We start from the raw sequence: 19,978 nt of genomic DNA on the forward strand, positions 1-19,978 counted from the left end.
CCAAGACTTCAGAGTTAAGCTATATTTCATGCCTTGCTTGCATTATGTGTCTTCCACACAGTATGCAACCCAAGTTTAAGCTTACTGAGAAAAATCAAGCCAGAAAAGTTGCAGCAAGCAGTCAAGCAGTTTAAAACATAAACCACAGCAAGGCACAGTTACCTCTTTGCAAGGCTTCTTTGAACTCCTTGTGAAGCCTTTGTTCTGTTTCCTGCACTATGTTTTTCTCTTTGGACACCAGCTCCTTGATCTGTGCCTCTAGCTGACGCTTCTCTTGACAGGAGCGTATGTAAAGCTCCTTCACATCGTTGATTGTCTGTTGCAGGGAACTATAATTGGAGCTGCAAAGAGCAACAAACTATCAAAAAAGTGACAGGTGTGCATGTGTGATACAACTGTGAGTGTTGTCCTATAATCCATAAAACCTGAATGAAAAGACATGCTCCAGCATGTAAAACTCCTCCACAAGGGTATTAGAGGTACTGAAGATAAAAATAAAATAACATTCAGTGCACAAATTTCTTCACATAAAAATCTACAAATAAGTGAACTGGCTGGTCGTTTTCAGCATCCCGGCAACATTTAGAAAAATGTTAATGCAAAGCAGGATTACGATTACGTAACACTTTTTCAGGGTTCTATATTGAAATTTAACTAAGATTATTAGTGCATCTCCAAAACAATATGCACAACATTCTGCCTAGTATAAAGTTAGGCAATTCATTACTGCAAAAATGAGTGTTATGAGGACAGCAACTATACTATTACAATATTAAATACAATACAAAACCACACTGCTGAATGTGTTTGGAGACCCTCCTACTTGTAGCTTATTTTTGTACACTCTCCTTTCTCCCCACGATAAAGGCCTGCAGGTTAACCAATGCTATGCCTGGATTAACTTGCTGCACGAAATGCAGTAAGCTCAATCAGTCAGCTACCCTCTCGTAGCACACTGCTTAGTGCAGCTGCCATAGGGGCCTGTGCATTCTTCACAGCTATCATCTAGACTTGTTAAATGCAACAGTGCTCCTCTGTTAAACTGAACTCTCACTGACAATAAAAAATAACAAGCCCCCTCCTGCGGGAGGGGAAAACAGATAGTCCACAATAATGAGCAGACACAGGAAAGTGAAAAACACAAGTTTATAATGCGCTTCATACACTACAGTAGAACTTTACTGATACGTTCCCAGTTTATGCGATTTCCCGTTTCATATGCTCAAAATCATGGGCAGTAAAGCATCTCCCATAGAGTTATGCTACTTTTCTCCCTGTTAATATATTCCCAGATAACACGATTTCCCGGTTTGTGGTCCTATAATACTTTTGCGATCAATCGGAGATGTGCCAACAAGCATTGAAAAACTGATCAGCGGTGCTCATCAGCACACTGTTGCTTTACTGCAGTGCCTGGGTGCAAAGGGGCGAAGCATCAAAGAAAGCCAACGAGCCAACATACGAGGCGCTTGTTCCTAAGTGGAAACGTAGCTTCGTGAGGAGGAATGCAGTGACTTCTTTGCGGTGCCTCAGGGGCATAGGATTGAAACATTAGGTAACTTTTCATGCGCATACAAGCGAGCCTAGTCAAGGGGATGCACACGTGAGCAAAAATGCTGCAACTGTAAACCATCGCAATGGCTTCCCCACATGTAATTGGTGTAAGAGGGCAAAGCATCTGGGAACACCCAAGGAAGCAATTCCGACTCGTCACTGCCTTCTATGAACCGAATTTGTGACTAAATCTCTTCCCCGCTGAGGACCACATAAATACTGACTAAATTCTATGAGAGCTAAAAAAAAAGAGCAGCGCATACTTTCTACCTATAAAGGCTAATCTAAACTTTTATGCAGTGAAAGTCTAAATTCTAAATACCATTGTACCTCATTCAGCAGTCAAATTTCTCAAAATCAGGCAGTTCGAATTATACGCTTTCCTGCATAATGAAATTTTTTTTTCCCCACATTTCTTAAAGAAGCGTATCAATGATGTTCCACTGAACAACAGCCTGTGCAGTGCAAGGACAAACTGGCAAACGTACATATAAACAAACATCGGACTCACCCTAGGTCCTGTATCCTTGCCTCATATTCACGGGTAACCTGCTCCTTTTCGCGTTCCGACAAGGACAAAAGCTCTTCTCTGAGCCTCTTCATGGCACCATGGTGCATCTCGAGGATCGAGTTTTTGCATCTGCACACAACATGCACAACGCCACACTTGAGAAGCCTTCACCGACAATAACAAGTTTTTTTTTTGTCACTTTATCAAAGAAAGAAGTAAAAAAAATACACATGTGCAAGTTCTTAGCAATCTGACTCTTCGCCATACATCAACAAAAGAAAAAAATTTTCTGCTTATTGGGCTACAATAAAGGAAAGAAAAATCTTCATCAGCAGTGCGACATTGTTTAATATAACTTATGGTAGTATTCCACACAACACCATAAGCAAGCGACAAGGTAACAACTTACATCCCTGAGTAGCCAAACAATTATTCAAAAAAGTTCCAACTTGAATGGCAGCCAACTTAACACCACCATTCAAAACTGTCTTCATTATGAGTATGAGGGCCTGATGGGAAAAAAAGATCAGCACTCTTGGCAACAAAGCCTGCCTCATTTAATTTCTTTTTTTTTTTTTTTTTTTCAGCTCAATCCTTGGAACATATAGATGCCACCTGTGGACACTACATGCCTGAAAAGAGACAAGCAACAGTTGACTTACGCGTCGACAGCCTGAGCCTTGTCCTCTGCACAGGACCTGAGGAAAGACTCTTTTTCGAGCAGATGCTGCTTCTCTTGTAGCTTGAATTTCTCACACGCAGCCTCCGCCTGGCACAGCTTAGCTTCCAAGGTCTGTAGTAAGGCAGCAACGAGGACATTGCACACAAGCTTCATGCACAAACAATAAAGACAGATGATGTCGCTGCATCCTTACCTGGACCTGTCTCAGCAATTCATCCTTGATGTCTTGAAACTGGGACTCTGTTTCTGAGCCATCCCTGCCCTGAAGCTTCTCCTGCAATCTGGCCACTTCATTCTGCAAAAAAGGAAACTGGCTCTGACAAAAACGTTTTTTAATTACAGCACATTCCATCATCTGCTTGTTAGCAATTGTTCGGTTCCTGAATCGAAGTTTGGCCTATGAGTTGTGCATTCTAATTAGGGGCGTGCAAATATTTAAAATTTCAAATACAAATCGAATGTTTGTTATCTGATTTGTATTAAAAAACTAATATTTAGAATTTCCAAAATAATCAAAAATTACTGAATACAGTCAAATCCGCAGTGCCGCGAAAATATCATTGTTATAACCAACAGGGCTAAGCCAAAACAACAAAAGAAACATGAGAAACTTGAGAAAGTTTATTTAAGAGGAAGCAGCTAACACTTTTCACTTATTTGCAGGCAAAAATACATAACCAATAAGCTTAAATTTTATTTAACTGCTTCACGCTAATATTGTTGACTGCAGGACGTCCAACTGCTGTGCAAAGCTGAGCAAAAGGTTTTTAGCACAAATGTACCGTACGGAATTGACCATTCTTAGGACTTCATGATGTGGTTTGGCTGGCACAGTCACAGTGTGTTTTCGAGCTTTTTCCTGCTAAGGCTTGCACTAAGTAACCAAATGTAATTGTTATAACTAATAATCCACTGTTACAGCATCGTTCTACGCAGGTTATTTTACCACAAAACACGTGGCAAAGTTGACAGTGCTACGGCTGTCCATTGTTATATCCAATATATTGTTCAAAGCGGTATTGTTATAAGTGGGTTTGACTGCACATCGAAAATCTTCGAATTGACTGCAGTTTGACCGCATTGTGTGCTTCACCACAATGCTTGACCGCGTGAACTGTGCCCGGGGTGCCTAGCAAACCACTATTTTCAAAATCCCTGACTTTTCCAGGTTTTCCTTGATTATTTCAATTCAAATTCCCTGATGAGTGAAGAGGCTCAAAAAACGTAGATGCTGATAATAATGAGCATAGGCGAATAACTCACAACAAAAAGCTATATTTTCATCATATTCAGCAATTACAATAGTGAAAAGGCTGTCATTAGATTTAATGGCTGTTAAGAACGCCATAAGTTTATCGAAAATTAAATGCGCACTGATGCCAGCCTCAGAGCACGTGAACCGTCCACCCTGCAAACAGTAGAGCCAATCTAATCCAATATGGCTGCGCGCGCGCACTTGGCAGCACAGCTCGCCGATTGCTTTCGCGCTGGTTGCTGCCGGCGCGGCTATTCATGCTTTCTGTCGCGTACTACTCTCACGCAGCGCTTCCACATATTGAAGCAATGTCCAGCTCACGTGCATATTGGTTCTTCTATTGTGGCAGCTCAGCCATGCGCTGGAGTAAAAGTAATATATATATCTCGCCTCATCTTGTGGCACAGCCGCCACGGCGGCCAGACGCTGGCGAGACAGCACAAAAATATGCATGAAAAACATACTTGCTGTGTGCCAGCTTAAAATGAAAATGCACGGCAGAATTTATCGAGCTGTTTTCCTTGACTTGACGAAACATTTAATGGTTTCCCCGACATTTCACCGATTTTTTCCGGTGCATAAAATTTTCCTGACAATTCCCGGTTTTCCCAGCCACTAGACATTCTAGTGCCACGAAGCATCCTCAAAACGCGTCAGGGTCATTTTATAAAGAGAGACGTATTTTGAGAAGAAGGCCTCCCTGCCAGTATGTGCAAAGCGAGGCACTTGAAAAAAACAAGAAAAAAATGTCGTGTTCACTTAGGTTTCCTCTCAAATGCAGACATTCATCATGCTGGTGTTTAAACAAAAATTACTGCGATGCAAACAGTTTTCGGCAGTTTTTCAGGCCCATTTGATAAATAAAGCAAGGTAAACCAGGTTTCTTGACACAGTCATGTCCCCCACTACAATTAAAGAAATGTGCAAATGCATGCAACTGAAACAGCATCTGCAGACGTGCTCTGCATTTTGCCAATTGCCGGTTTGTCAATGATGATAATTATGCCTACTATTACAACTGCTATCAAATATAACAAACTAATTTGACTCCCCAATGCAAGCAGTAGCTTCAACTTCAGTGCCGGGAAACTGTACCGCAAAGTGTACTTCCCACGTCTGCTGACACCTATTTCCGTCCAGACCACTGGGGGGAGTGCTTCTATACCTGCCAAAGTGTATCCTTGCACAGCCCATTACGTGATGTGCTGCCGTAGTCTATCAATTCCTTAAAACTCCAGCTAGGGTTTTATCAGCACACTTGCTCCTTAATTTAATCTACTGTCTTCCCAACTTCTAATGTTACATTTCAATAAGTAACTAATTATCAACACACATCTAAGTGCAGGCCCATAGCCAGAAAGAATGGCTACAAAGCATTCTTTGAAACTTTGTAGTTGAAAGATTTCTCAATGAAACAGGGCCGATTGCTGTTCAACTGAACAGTCTCACAGAAAGCCAAACTGTTCTGTTTTGTGGGTACATGGCTGTTCTTAAGTGGATGCTAATGAATACTTCCTCCTTTAAATGAGCATAGAAACCTAATTTTAGCCGCACATTTTTGCTCTGTAAGATGCATAAACATTAGAGACATTTAGCATAGTGCCCACAGACACACGCAGAGGAATAGCACACACCAAAAATATTGTGACGAGCACTGCGCATGCGCTATAAGATATCCGAGACCGAGCTCTTTCGTACGATCAGCCAGCGTATGCCGAAACTTGAGTTTATCGTGCCCGGCCCTCACATATGATGGGAGATCAGCGTTAACAAGATGGCGGCGTCCAGGCCACCTGTCAGAGTGAATTTGTCTTCGTTACCGAGCTTTTGGGCACTCTGCTGCCTATAAATGGCACATGGGGCCTTCGCTTTGGCTCGTGTAGCATTCAGTTCAAATAATTAGTCAATAATTTGCTCTGTTTTTTATTTTTGCATGGCGGCAGCGCAGTCCCTAAGCCTGACGAGTAGCGTTATTTTGTTGGCATGGCAACGCCATAAAGTGGATCACCTTGGCTTGACTGCTTACACACATGTATCCGTAAACAGTGGTTGATTTTTTCAGTCGTCGCCCTTGTCGTCGTGTATGCGAGATGACAGCTTCCGCAATCTAGATGTCGCCACAATAGTTTGCGTTCGCGCTTTCGTACGGCCAACTAAAAGCGCCGGTGCAACACACAGAGTAACGTCCCATAATTTGTTGGCGTACGAAAGCGTCCATACGCTATACTATAGGTCTCTATTAAAACGCAAGGATTACTATGTGGCGTTAGGCAACAACCGCTAAAATATTCCCCCTAACTGAATTTCTTCCTTGATAATGTTTCAGTTTCACTGAATGAATTGTGGCTATGACGTCAGGACTAGTTTTAGACTGCAAGAGGCATTAAAAATTACAATACTGCAGCAGCTGCTACACAACATACAGAAGTGCAGAGTGCAGAGAACTACTACAGAGGCTGAACGACCGCACCAAGAGCGGGGCTACACTTCTACGTTTACTGAATGCAGTCCTTATACACCTGACAGTATAACTGGCGAATTGGTGATACACAGATTTAATTCTGTCCAGTCCTGTTGTTTTCGTGTTTCTTCTTTGTCCTCGTCACATTTGCGCCATCCTCGGAATCAACATCAACATCATGGTCCACAACGCATTTCTTGGCAGCGCGCCAAGATGCTTGGCAGCGATAACATTGTGGTGTATTTACCTTTGACATTGGCTCTAGCAAGGGGGGAAAGCAAACTTGGCAGAGTGCCAGCGCTTGTCTGGTTGTGCAAGCCTCATTTTCAGTATGTTCGCTTCATCATGCCATGGGACATTGGGGCGGGCGCCATCTACTTCCACTTAATTATAGGAATGCGTGATAGCAGAAACTGCTTTTTGAAGTGAGCGATGCTAAAAGCCGGCGTCATGATCGCGGCTGACTGCGTGCTCTCCTTGACGACCAATGGGTGGAAGGATAAACGACTCTCGCAAAAAAAAAGTCCCGCGTATCCTGTAACGCCTGTCCGAATCACAGCTTTTCATGGGCGTTGGCTGGGACCACGCCAACAGTGCTTATTCGTATTTACCAGGACTCGAATTAGTGAGTTTCGAAGATTGCGCGAAAGAGCGAGCAGGCAGCCGCGGCCGCCAATCCCTATATTCTGGCGCCGCTACGCCGGTCATGGCGCCATGTGGGCTTTACCCACTCTTCCATAGTTTTACAGTGAAAGCTCGTTAATTCGAACCTCGATAATTCGAATTTTCGGATAATTCGAACTAGACTACTTGGCCCGGCCAAGCCCCATAGAAATCTGTGTATAAAAAAGCCCATTAATTCGAACGCGAGTCAGTTCCGCTACGGATAATTCAAACTACGCACCGCCACGTCTGGGCGGCCTGGTGCACATTACGCGGCAAAAAAAAAGTAAAGAAACACTTCCGCGATTGGAAGGCATAGTTAAAGGCTGCGCACGTCCATAACGGGGACAGAAGATGGAACCAGGTAAAACCATGGAAAAGTGGGTAAAACTTAAATGGCACCATGACCGGCGCGGCGGCCGGCGTCGTTGGAGGGAGGGGACGGCGGCGGCTGCTTTCTCTCTAGCGTGGCCCACATGGAGCGTTTTTTTGCACGCGAAAACGCGTCTCACGCCCGACGCCCACGCCGGCGTCGAAGATTTCACTCCTGCATAGTCAGCAGCCGAGCGGCTTTTTTTTTCTTTTTTTTTTTTGCCGCCCAGTTGCGCGACGCACGCGCCCCCATCCAGCCGCGCGTCGAGGTCGCGCACATCTTGCTTTCCCTGTCGCCGCGAGCTTCCAAGTTGTGGTTTCCTCTCTTTCTTCTGGGTCAGGTGTGTAAAGAAAACAGGCACAGGCATCACTTCCAACAGCTATGGATATAAATGCAGAAGCCATAGCACAAGGGAGGTATCAGAGGTCCGCTGGCAAGGCTAGCAGCTCATAAACAACCTCCGAGCTCAGCGTAAACACTCGTGGCCCCAGCGGACGGCCCACCTTCACCGAACCCTAACCTAAAGACCTCAAAAAAAAAAAAGAAAATGCACGATGCCCGATGCCCGGATCTTGCTGTCGTCGCCTCGTGTGCGGAGCGACTCCGAAAGACTACATTGCTGCTCGGCCGTTTCAACCTAGAAACCCGAAACTTCTTGGGGACTTTGGGATATTCACGGGGGGAGATACCGGACACGGGTTATGCCGGCCTAATGTCGCGGCGGCACTCTTGGACCCGAAACCCTCGGCGCCGTCGGACATCCGCCTTGTCGGAGTGCCAAACCCCCGTCGTTCTTTCCGCTCTCGCGAGCGAGTCTCTCTCGGCCGGCGTGGGCGTGGCTCCGACCGGAATCACGTGACGGCTGCTCCGGCTCTCATTGGCCTGCTGCCGACTTCCGGCGTCGGCGCGTCGGCGGCGTTTTTATCTGTTCAGCCAGATCCCGACGATTTGGCAAAATCGTCCTCTCCGGCGGCAAAAAAACGCTCCGCTGCCGTCGACCCCGGCGAATCGCCCGGAAAAACGCTCCATGCGGGCCACGCTTCTCTTCTACGCAACGTAGCTCGGAACTAAGTACTCGTTAATTCCAACCCTGTTAATTTGGAAATAGGAATAAGTACTGTCGGCGCGGTCCCAGCCAACGCCCATGAAAGGCTATGATCTCGGACGGGCACCACAGATTAAACCTTTTTTTTTGCGATAGCCATCCGTCCTTCCAACTATCAGTTGTCAACGGAAGCACGCGAGTCAGCCGCAATCATGACGCCGCTTTTAGCACCGTTCGCTTCATAAGCCGCTTGCTATTATCGCGCATTCCGATTATTGGAGTAGCGGTAGACGCGCCCGCCCCAGTCGCTCATAGCATGATAAAGCGAATGTACAACCAAACAAGCGCTGGCACTTTGCCAAGTTCGCTTCCCCCCACCCTGCTGGAGCTAAAGTCAAAAGATAAACACGCCGTTATCGCTGCGCAGTATCTTGGCCCACTGCCAAGAAATGTGTTGCGGACTGGGCGCGAAACGGAAGAACCCGCTAACGACTGACGCCTTCATTATTATTTTTTTTTTCAGATTCGGTGGCACAAATCGGGACTGGTTCGTTACGCGACTAAATACGGTACATTTACAGTAATACAAATGGTTCTTGTCAGTTTTTTCGAGGCCATTCGATAATTCGAACATCGGATAATTCGAACTTTTTTCCCAGTCCCGTGAAGTTCGAATTAACGAGCTTTTACTGCACCTGGTTTCATTTTCTGTCTCCGTTTTGGAGGTGCGCGGCCTCTAACTACACCCTTATTTCGCTGAGAGGTGGTCTTTTTTTCTCCGTTTTTGGCCACATGCTCTGAGCCAGGCCGTCCAGATACGGCAACGCTAGTTCAATTATTGGGCTTCTTTGTACGCAGATGTCTATGAAGCTTGGCCGGACCAAGTAGTGTAGTTTGAATTATCCGAAAATTTGAACTATCGGGATTCGAATTAACGAGCTTTCACTTGTAGTTCTAATACAGTACTAATACATAATATAAAAAAAAAAACGCAAGAACAAAAATCTGGCGCTTATATTCCTTTAACTGAAACCTATTCCAGCTTAGAAGGTCCCCACTGAGCTAACATAATGCACAATTTCCTTCAAAGCACAACAAAAGCAAGCAAGGGACACAAAGCAGTGCCCATTTCAGAAAAAAAAAAAACAGTGTCACGGCAACAACCGAAAAAAAAAAAGCAACCACCTCTGTCATCTCCAGCTTTCTCCTGAGCTCATCAATCTCCTGGTCTGCCACCGACAGGCCGTCCCTGGCTCTCAGCACCTCGGACCGCAGGTGTCCCACTTCACGGCAACACAGGCGTAGCTTCCACATGGCATCCTCCGAGACCAACTTACTGGATGACCTCACTGCTAGGCTGTCATCACTGTGAAAGCCAGAAACAAAGAAAAACTGTAACATGCTGCCCGCACTGAATATGCTCACAGAAATAATCAGACATGGTCAAGACCTCAAGTCATGAACCCATGCATTGGCACGCACAGCACGCACAAAAAGGCCTTCCGCTCTGCCCGTTTCCAGCAATTATTAATAAACACACAAAAAAAGCACGAAGTGGAACCACCCATTAACAACACACATAACTAACATGCAACAAACACAGATGCAACACCATATAAGTGCAAGTTTACAAAACACAGAAAGCAGCTGCTTGGCCCGCCGAGCGATTCGTTGGCACATAATAATGCAGCCACACCCGCAGAAAACTGACCGTTTTGGCAGCAAGCAGGCTGACAGACATCAAACCAGCTGAGCTCTATCCAGAGCAAGAAAGCTAGCAGAATAAAAGTGGAGTCACCTCGAAATCAAGCAGCTTAATTATTAAGGCAAAGTTGTGCAAGAATAATGGCTGGGCAGCCCCCCTGTAGTACTTGGCTACAATAAAGTTAGGTTATACTGATCCATCTAAAGCTCACCTGTACCTATATCTACCGTGGTGTCTGGTCAAGATGATGAAGCCACAATATGAACCGATGAAGCAGTTTTTAGAAATAATTCCTTCAAAACAGATGTTGTACTACCTACATTATTGCACTAAAATGGAAATGCCTTCCCCTGTGCACCAAACCAGACATTTTCCATCCAAAATTGCACTAAACAAACCTTACAAGTGTGCACTGTGACAACATATGGCATAATGTTTTTAATCACATCTGTAAGAGTAAATTTATATTTGTAGTAAATTAGCCCTTACCTCTTGGACAGTTCTGGATTGCAGTGTGCCAGGTTAGCCTTGGGCAGAAGCAGCTGATGGAGATCATCAACTCCTTCCTGAAACCGAATAATAGGTTGCATTTTTTAACTTGTGTAACAAGCTCAACATGAAAACAGATGCAATACAGGGAACATTCGGGAACACATTCAAAAGTTAATACTGACCTCAAGTCGTTTTAACTTCTGCCGCTCCCTGCTCCATTCATCTTGAAGAAGCTGAAATTGTTCCAGAAGATGCCTCGAGTCCTTCGGTGTGCCTAAAATAAAAATGATTTATTACTGCCTGCAGCCAAGATACATGAATTAGCCTTCAATAAAAATGCACCATGTGAAATAAGCATGCAACTTAGCTCAATTCACACAAATGTATTCAGAAATTTTTTTCACTGACAAGTTCACTTTGCCATTTTGAAGAATGTAAGGACAAACTGAAGACTGTTGTGCACCATATTAAAAAACATACAGTGTTCATTGAATTGCACTAAGCAGGTACTGTCTACTCAACCTTGGGATATTCCCCTAAATATTCGATCTAAACAGATACTATAGTAAAATGTTCCTAGCAACACAGATTACAGTTCACCCATAACAGCTTCTGAGTATTTCATTTTTGCCTTTCTTTACAGAAAGCAGCAGAAGTGAAATAAATAGCACCTACCAAAAAGTGGCTCCAATAAGAAAATATGTGTAGTTGTTTCCACTATACATCAACCTTCATTTTGCACCTTGCTCAGAAAGTATTTTGCCACATTCCACATTCTAATGTTGCACAGAGCATGCAGCCAGCAAATGCTAAACAAGCTTCCTTAACAATGCCAGCACTAGGCGTCCATCGATGTTTGATCTAAGATCATACTATGCAACATTTTACATCGTGGCATACAAGTGATACTCGTGCTTTTCGGTTCATCCAACTACTCACTGTTTTCCAAGAACTGCTGGCATTGCCGCTGGCTACTGCTCAGAGACTGAGTGAGCTGGTTAATGGTGTCGGCCTTCTCCAAAAGCCTAGCTTCAAACTGCCTCTCGCGCTCCTCGAAACGGGACTTGCACAGCTGTAGCTCATCACCCTGAAAGCATTATCAATATATGAACTCAAGTAACAAGGAACACATTAAGCAGTGATATCCACTCAGACAGCAGAAAAAAAAAAAAATTAAAGCAGATGCTCATACCATAGTAAATCACTGAAATTTTTAAGCATTATAGGTATGTGAAGACATAGAGCTCATAGTGCTGTGTCGGCATCTCTTTACTGCATCATATCCTTTCAGCGCTTTCTAGCTTTCTAGTAAAACCTTGCAGATACGTTTTCTTTTTTTGTTTTTTTTTTAGTGCCAAAAAAAAAAGTATGACCCAAACTGCCTAATATTAAAAAATTTAATTGCTCAATGAGGTACAAAGAAATTTAAAATTAGACTTTCACTGCATAAAAGTGTAGATTGGCATATATGGACATATGTATGCACAGGTCCTTTTTTAGCTCTCGCAAAATTCAGTCCATATTTGTGTTGTCTTAAGAGAAGAGATTTAGCAACAGATCTGGTTCACAGAAGGAATGATGAGCCGGGATCACTTCCTTAATTGTTTCAGGATACTTTGTCCCCTTGCACCAGTGATGTGGAGAAACCATCATGATAGCTTAGTCGCCATGCTTTTGCTAATGCTGCTTCCCCAGACCTCGCCCGCTGCTATGCAAGCAAATACAGCAAAAGCTCATTAATTCGAACTTCATGGGACCGGGAAAAAAAAGTTGGAATCCTTAAATGGCCTCAAATAAAACTGACCAGAACCATCTGCATTATGGTAATTTTACCGTATTTACTCGCGTACCGACCCCCTCGCATAATGAACCCATCCCCACTTTTTCCACTGAGAATTAAAAAAAGATAGTATATCCGTTCGTTAGCATGTCCCTCTGTTCTGCACCATCACCATCGTATTCCACAGCGCATTCCTTGGCAGCGCGCCAAGGTGCTGCGCAGCGATAACATCAGGGTATGTTTACCAGCTCTATTGAGGAAAAGGGGGTGGGGGAAAAAGACGGGTGGGGAGGGGAGGGCAACTTGGCAGAGTGCCAGCGCTCGTCCGGTGGTGCAGGCCTGGTTTTCATTTTATCCTGTCACGTTTGGTGCGAGCCATTCTTTCAGTCACTGGAACGCTTAATAGTGTAAATGCCCTTTGAAGCAAACAGTGCTAAAAGCCAGCGTCCTGATTGCGACTGACCATGTGCTTTCGTTGATGATTGATTGGTGGAAGGATGAACGACTGTCACAAAAAAAAAAAGTTTTGCCCGCATAATGATTTGACTTTTTATTTGGAAACCCGTAGCACTCGTTCGACGCATAACCTTTCATGGGAATTGGCTGGGACCACGCTGGCAGAAAAAATTCGAGAGGGCACTTTGGACCACTAAAGTGCGATGAGGTGAAAGCTATTATAGCGCGGTGGATCATAGCCCTCCACTGCGGCACCTCTATCTTCCTTTCTTTTTTCACTCACACCTTCCTCCCTTTCTTTAAAGTGCGGTTCAGGTGTCTACAGAAAAGTGTGACAGATACACGCCGTTTCTTTCCTGTAAACCAATTTGAAATGTCACTGATGCCTGCTGTACTGCGTCTGCTTGTGTTTGCTGTGTAGTGCGGCGTTCGAGGAAGTATCAAATGAAGGGCACTGCACGGATGCCTGCATCAGACGCACGATGGGGCCAGCTTCGTATATGCATGAATCGCCTGGTGACGTCCTGACCAGTTGTGATGGTACATTGCGTGCCCCTTGTCGAATACAACCAGCATTCCGCTGAACGCATCAAAGTTCACCAGCATTCTATAGTTGGTTTGCAGGGAAGGAAAGGTGCAGTATCTGTCACTCATAGAATCCAGCTGCTATCATCCTCACGTTAGACAAGGAGAATTATGATGTGCGCTTCCTGATCCAGGGCGTGGTGCAATTGGTTGAAGTGCTCGGCTGGGGATCCAAGGGATGGAGGTTCAATTCCATGTAGAGACATATATTATGGTGAGGCTACCCAAAAGTAATACAGTAAAAGCTCGTTAATTCGAACTTCACGGGACCGGGAAAAATGTTCGAATTATCCGATGTTCGAATTATCGAATGGCCTCGAAAAAACTGGCCAAAACCGTTTGTACTACGGTAAATGTACCGTATTTAGTCGCGTAACGAACTCGCTCGCATAATGAACCCACCCAGCCCCGATTTGTGCTTACGAATCTGAAAGAAAAAAAAAAATAATAATAAAGGCGCGCCAGTCGTTAGCGCGTCCCTCTGTTTCGCGCCTTCACGGTCCACAACGCATTTCTTGGCAGTGCGCCAAGATGCTGCGCAGCGATAACGGCGTGTTTATCTTTTGACTTTAGCTCCCGCAGGGAGGGAAGCGAACTTGGCAAAGTGCCAGCGCTTATCCGGTTGTGCAAGCCTCCTTTTCAGTACGTTCGCTTTATCATGCTATGAGCGACTTGGGCGGGCGCCCCGTCTACTGCCACTCTAATCATCGGAGCGAACGGTGCTAAAAGCTGGCGTCATGATCGCGGCTGACTCGCGTGCTTCCGTTGACAACTGATGGGTGGAAGGATGGATGGCTATCGCAAAAAAAAAAAAAAAAAAAGTTTAACCCATAGTGCCCGTCCCAGATCATAGCCTTTTATGGGCATTGGCTGGGACCGCGCCGACAGTACTTATCCCTATTTCCAAATTAACAGGGTTGGAATTAACGAGTATTTAGTTGCGAGCTACGGAGGTTGCGCAGAAGCGAGAGCAGGCAGCTGCCGCCGCGCGGCCATGCACTGACCTTGCCGCGGCCGCGTCCCCTCCCTTCAACGCCGCCTGCCGCCACGCCGGTCATGGCGCCATTTAAGTTTTACCCACTCTTTCATGGTTTTACTTGGTTCCTTATTCTGTCCCCGGTTTGGACGTGCGCAGCCTCTAATTATGCCTGCGGATCACGGAGGTGTTTCTTTACCCCCCCCCCCCCCCCCTTTTTTTTTCCCCGCGTGATGTGCGCCAAGCCGCCCAGACGCGGCGGCGCGTAGTTCGAATTATCCGTAGCGGAACCGACCCGCGTTCGAAATAACGTATGGAGCTTGGCCGGACCAAGTAGTGTAGTTCGAATTATCCGAAAATTCGAATTACCGAGGTTCGAATTAACGAGCTTTCACTGTAGATAATAATATGTCTGTGCCCGTGCCACTAGGTATAACAGGATTTATGTATTTATTTTTAACTATCTTCCTCACAGTAGACAAGGAGAATTATGATGTGCATTTCACAACGCCAGGCGTCATGGCCGATGATGTCACAACAATCTACTAGCAGTATCTCGCGAAGAAGTATGACGTTTCTCGTGGCCGGACGGACAGGGTCATGGCCGTGAGTATGAGCCATTAAAGGCTTTCACATTAATACTTATCTGTATTTACTAATTAACGGGTGTCGAATTCACCAGTAATAGTTGCAAGCTTCAAAGGTTGCATAGAAGAGAAGAACAGGCAGCTGCTGCCGCGGCTGCCAACCACTACCCTCTGGCACTGCCGGCCGCTGCGCCGGTCATGACGCCATTTCGAATTAACGAGCTTTCACCGTAGTTGTAGTTACCAAATCATTCATCTCTATGCCCATAAGGCCCCACAAAAGAAGCCATCGTATTTCTCCTCATGAAGTCATGTTTCCACGGGAATGGGTGCCTCGTATATTGGCTCATTGGCTTTCTTTGATGCTTTGCCCCGTTGCACCTAGGCACTGCAGGAAAGCAACTGTAGCATGTGATCGCTGTTTATCAGTTTTTCACGTCGCAAGTGCTCGTTACCATATGCTCGGTTGATCGCAGAACGTACTATATGACCACAGTTTGTTGAAATTTCGAACGCAGTAATTGCGAAATCGCGTTATCCAGCAACATATTAAATGGGATAAAAATAGTGTAACTCTATGGGAGATGTATTACTGCCCGCGATTTTCAACGTATAAAACGGGAAATCATACGAACCAGGAATTTATCAACGAAGTCCGACTGTACTACACAGAAAGGAACTTTCATTCTTGGGAGTAACTCAACACAGTGGCAGCTTAAGGCCAGTTCCACGCTACAGCATTTATGACCTAAACAAACTGTCCTCAAGAAATGGTCACATCTTTTATGGTCCAAACCTGTACCACAAGTCACCAGGTCAGCACAAGCTATTTTCCAAACCAAACCAAAAAGCCCCAGAAACCAAAATAATACATAAACTAAAGCCATGCAACGTTACAGCATAGAAAACAATCCATTTTCACTCTCACACCTTAGCACATGTCTCTGAATGGTCACCTTTGCAGCCAGGCTTTGGCTTAATTCATTGATCTTCTGCTGCATCTTGTAAAGCTCCTCTTGATGCTTTTCCTTCTGCGCTTGCAACAAGTTCTCATAGTCCCGCTTCAAGAACACGAGGCCATCCGAGCTGTTCAGCTCTGAAACCTGTTCCTGCAGCATTTTGATGGTGGCCTCGGCCACCTTCAGCTTCTCCATGTACTGCGAGACAATTAAACAATACAAGCAGAAAAAAAGCTGTGGAACTAGAAAGATAAACTATCCTAAAAAACAGAAACGCTAACATAACCAATGCAAGGAATTTCAAGAATGTGGAACGACCAATGCTGTCATAGGCACCCCTCACAAATACCAGGTGCTCTAGTACACTACCACCCTTTTTTTTTTGTTCATGGCATTTTGTGTTTCCCTGGGGTCCTACCATTGTGCAGTACATTCTCAACATCAGCAGCAAAGCACAAAGTGTGCATGAAACACTGTACGTGTACTATAACACTTGAAACCTGTGTTCTAGTCACTTGAAGCATTCGAAAGGCCGGAAAGACAATGCCACAAGCGAAGACCAAATTTCAAACTTCATTGCTCAGCTATTTGTGAGAACACTATTGTCGGTATTGTTTGATGGTCCCACTAATGAGGGCCATTCCTGCCATCTTATTATCTTATGTACCAGTTGCGGAAAAACTGGATAGGTGGAACAGGCACCTGAAAGTTGTCTTTACATCTCTGTTAACTTTTATTGATTATCTGTTCATTATTTGTCAAAGTAAGGGTATACTTGTAAACCAACCTCATTTCGACACTTGGTCTCGATTTCCAACTGGCTTTGAAGTGTGGCAACCTTGACAGAAAGTTCAGCGTTCTCAGTGGTCTTGTCTGCCAGGGCCTGATTCGCCTGATTGTACCTTTCCAGGTAAAGCTGTGCATTAACTGCAAATAAAAATGTTGAAAACGTGAAACACAATACCAATTCACTTTCATTAAGTGCTCTCAGCGTATCAAACCTGATTTTCTACAAGTCAGAAATTAAAAAGAGCAGGCATGCTTTAATAGCAGCTCTTGCTTTTAGACCACCTTACAATGCTGTCAGATGGCAGGCTTTTGAGGCAGTGATCTATAAATTTAGTTCATAAATAGCAGTCATGAACCAGGTAAGCTGGAGCAATTACCAAAAATTACCACTTGCTCAATGCAATCGCAAGAGCACGAACAAACAATGAAATAAACATTGGCACGAATGTGCTGCGGCTCCTTACAAATGGATTGACTGTATGAAAATAATACTTGTGAAAGCACATATCCAAGCCCAAGTGACTGAAGCATACAAGAGTTTCCTGAGCGTGCACTAATGCAAATTGTGTGTTTTTCGTTTACGTGCACAATAAATGTCAGTTGAAATCTAGCGTGCTGTTCCGTCAGTAGCCCTCTGTCACTGTCCTGTCTTTTTCCACGCTAAGTGCAATCTTGCAGTCAGTTACTCAACGATGATAATAACAATGAGGCTTGCCATGGAAGCCTTTCAATCAATTTTGAAAGTAGAAGTTTTATAACTGCCATTTAACTAGGCATTCCCCAAAAACAACGGAGAGAAGAATGGCAGAAAAAGAAAATGCCAATGCCCCTTGAAATCCAAGATGAAGATATCCAGCAATAAAACCTAACTGGTTTCAGGAAAAAAGAAACATTTCAAACAGAACTCAATCAGAACACATATGAAAGCGAACATAAAAAAATCAAGCTCTCGCAAAGCTGCCAACCCTTTTTTCCACAATACAGCAAACTGTTCTGCAAAATGCTTAAAGTTACCGCATATAAATTTTCACAATCAACATCTGCAAGTAAACTATTCTGGAATGAACCTAGTTTTTTAAGTGCTGTAGTTGCTGACAAAAGTGCAGAATCCTATTAGTCTAAGGTGTTCCAGAAACGGTTTCTTGTAACACTCCGCTTGAGACTTCTGCTCCCTGAATGTTCTTCCCACGCCTCCCAACTTAACAATTTAGATCGCACAGTGAATTCATTGTTCAGTTTTGTCAGCACTCACAGAATTTAGCAAATCAATGAAAACAGCAAGAGAGAAAAAAAGGAAGCGAAATATGTCACCACACACCTTGCAGTGTGGCCATCTGCTCCTTCAATGAGCCAATCTCAGCTCTAGAGGAAATGCGCAAGTCTTCGAGTTCCAACCGCAGCCTTTCCAATTCTCTTGTTCGGGCTTTATACATCACTTCTAGTTGAATGAAATCATCTAGAAAGAAAAAAAAAAAAAATCAAGCTTGCTAAGCTAGTGCCTAAACACAGCAAAACAGAGAAAACATTCACAGTTCCTGCCAGCAAGAAGAAATATTGTAAATCAAGAGTAAAAAAAAAATTGCACATCACAATGTGCAGACACAGCAGTTCAAACCCAAAAAGTTAAAGAGTGAATGAAATTTGGTTAACTGTGAGCACAACAGACTGTGCTCATCTTGCATTGAGAGCAGAGTTTGATATATGCAAATGCTGTGGATTAGAATAGCCAAAAAAAAGCTGATTAGTATAGTAGCTAGATATACAAAATAAGCCTTAAGATAAGCTTTGCCAACATTCACAACTGCCACACATTGTCTCTTAGCAACAACGACATGGTCACATGGTGAAGTGGTCAAGCTTCTTTTTGTTCAAAACAAAAAGGTCATCCCAACGTGAAATATTACAAGCACAAAAGTATAGTGAAACATTAATTTTATTCATCACGGTGACTGGCTAGCCATGTGCTGCTGCTGACTGCAGCTTTCTATTCTAGTATCCTAATATAAAAACAAATGAGAAACTACAAGAGTGCTTGATGCTAGCTCTATCAAGATCCATGTCCATCCCGTCATTAACCCAGTGGATAAATGATTGCAAAGCCAGATTTTAATGAAATGCTAAACTCTAGGGGCTAGACGTTTATCAGCCCACTAGACATCACCAGCAATTAAGTGGGTCCAAACTATTTATTATGCAGAAGAACCAAAGTTTCTACACAGATAAGCTCTAGCTTCACAATGGCAGCCAACAGTATTTACTTTTCATGGAGTGAGATACATAACTCGAAAAGAGGGAGCTCTGCTGTCCATCTTCCCTACAATGCCGACGGTTCAGTGAAATCAAGAATAGTAACCTCCCCATGTCAGCTGATTACTTCGACAGCAGATTTCACAAAATAATAAAATCCTGTAGCATTCAGCACACCGAGTAAAAGTGCAAACAGCTGTTTTTATAAGCCAATTTAGCAGAACTTCCATCAGCATGCATTACGAGAATAAAAATTAAGGACGTACCTTAATTTTTATGAATCATTAAATGTACACTCACCCCCCTGAGACGGATGCAAGTTGTTCATGTTGTTCAAAGGCGGTACAGAATTCTGGTGGACACCGTTGCTTCCATGATTCAGGTCATCACCTTCAGCTTGGCCGTGAAGGACAGGGCCTCCAAGTTCAAGGCCATTGGTGTAACCTTCAGTGTACACGTCATGTTGGGGAATCCGAGCACTGGGCACATTCTGCTGGGCTCGTACCACATATCGCGGTGTAGTGAAAGGCTGCCTCATGTGGTTCTGCAATGGCGTTCATCACAAGCAGTCACACCGGTGCTGATGGCCACAGAATCAAAGGATAAATCTATCACTAGAACCAAAGGAACGGAACTATTACTCAACACAGCTTAAAGTAAGTTAAAGCAACTTAAAGGACATTAAAACTGGAACAATACTTCACATATTTGGTTTTGCTTAACCATACAGTCTTCTTGATGTATTTTTCCCTTTGCTATAGTAATACTTACGGGTAGTCAGGGTGCTTATATAAATAAAGTGCTTATGAATGCCATCTTCCTTTGTTCCAGCTCCTACATGGCTCTCTGATGAGGGTG

The 19,978-nt window shown here is 44.1% G+C and overlaps 1 protein-coding gene across 1 annotated transcript in view; it reads right to left on the reverse strand.

Moving 5' to 3' along the window:
• LOC146185392 (centrosomal protein of 152 kDa-like) overlaps nucleotides 1-19,978 on the reverse strand; it is a 37,083-nt gene that overhangs the window by 11,066 nt on the left and 6,039 nt on the right. Inside the window, exons 5-16 of the mRNA XM_084606334.1 lie at nucleotides 19,421-19,664; nucleotides 18,192-18,329; nucleotides 16,872-17,011; nucleotides 16,082-16,282; nucleotides 11,681-11,828; nucleotides 10,924-11,015; nucleotides 10,739-10,815; nucleotides 9,730-9,910; nucleotides 2,941-3,042; nucleotides 2,728-2,858; nucleotides 2,066-2,194; nucleotides 163-341 (exon numbers count right to left, since the gene is read on the reverse strand). Coding sequence (XP_084462460.1) covers nucleotides 163-341; nucleotides 2,066-2,194; nucleotides 2,728-2,858; nucleotides 2,941-3,042; nucleotides 9,730-9,910; nucleotides 10,739-10,815; nucleotides 10,924-11,015; nucleotides 11,681-11,828; nucleotides 16,082-16,282; nucleotides 16,872-17,011; nucleotides 18,192-18,329; nucleotides 19,421-19,664 — 1,762 coding nt within the window. The remainder of the gene's footprint in view (nucleotides 1-162; nucleotides 342-2,065; nucleotides 2,195-2,727; nucleotides 2,859-2,940; nucleotides 3,043-9,729; nucleotides 9,911-10,738; nucleotides 10,816-10,923; nucleotides 11,016-11,680; nucleotides 11,829-16,081; nucleotides 16,283-16,871; nucleotides 17,012-18,191; nucleotides 18,330-19,420; nucleotides 19,665-19,978) is intronic.

Source organism: Amblyomma maculatum, chromosome 6 (assembly GCF_055883805.1).
Source record: "Amblyomma maculatum isolate TAMU_Amacu chromosome 6, ASM5588380v1, whole genome shotgun sequence".
In the NCBI taxonomy this organism is placed as follows: Eukaryota; Metazoa; Arthropoda; class Arachnida; order Ixodida; family Ixodidae; genus Amblyomma; species Amblyomma maculatum.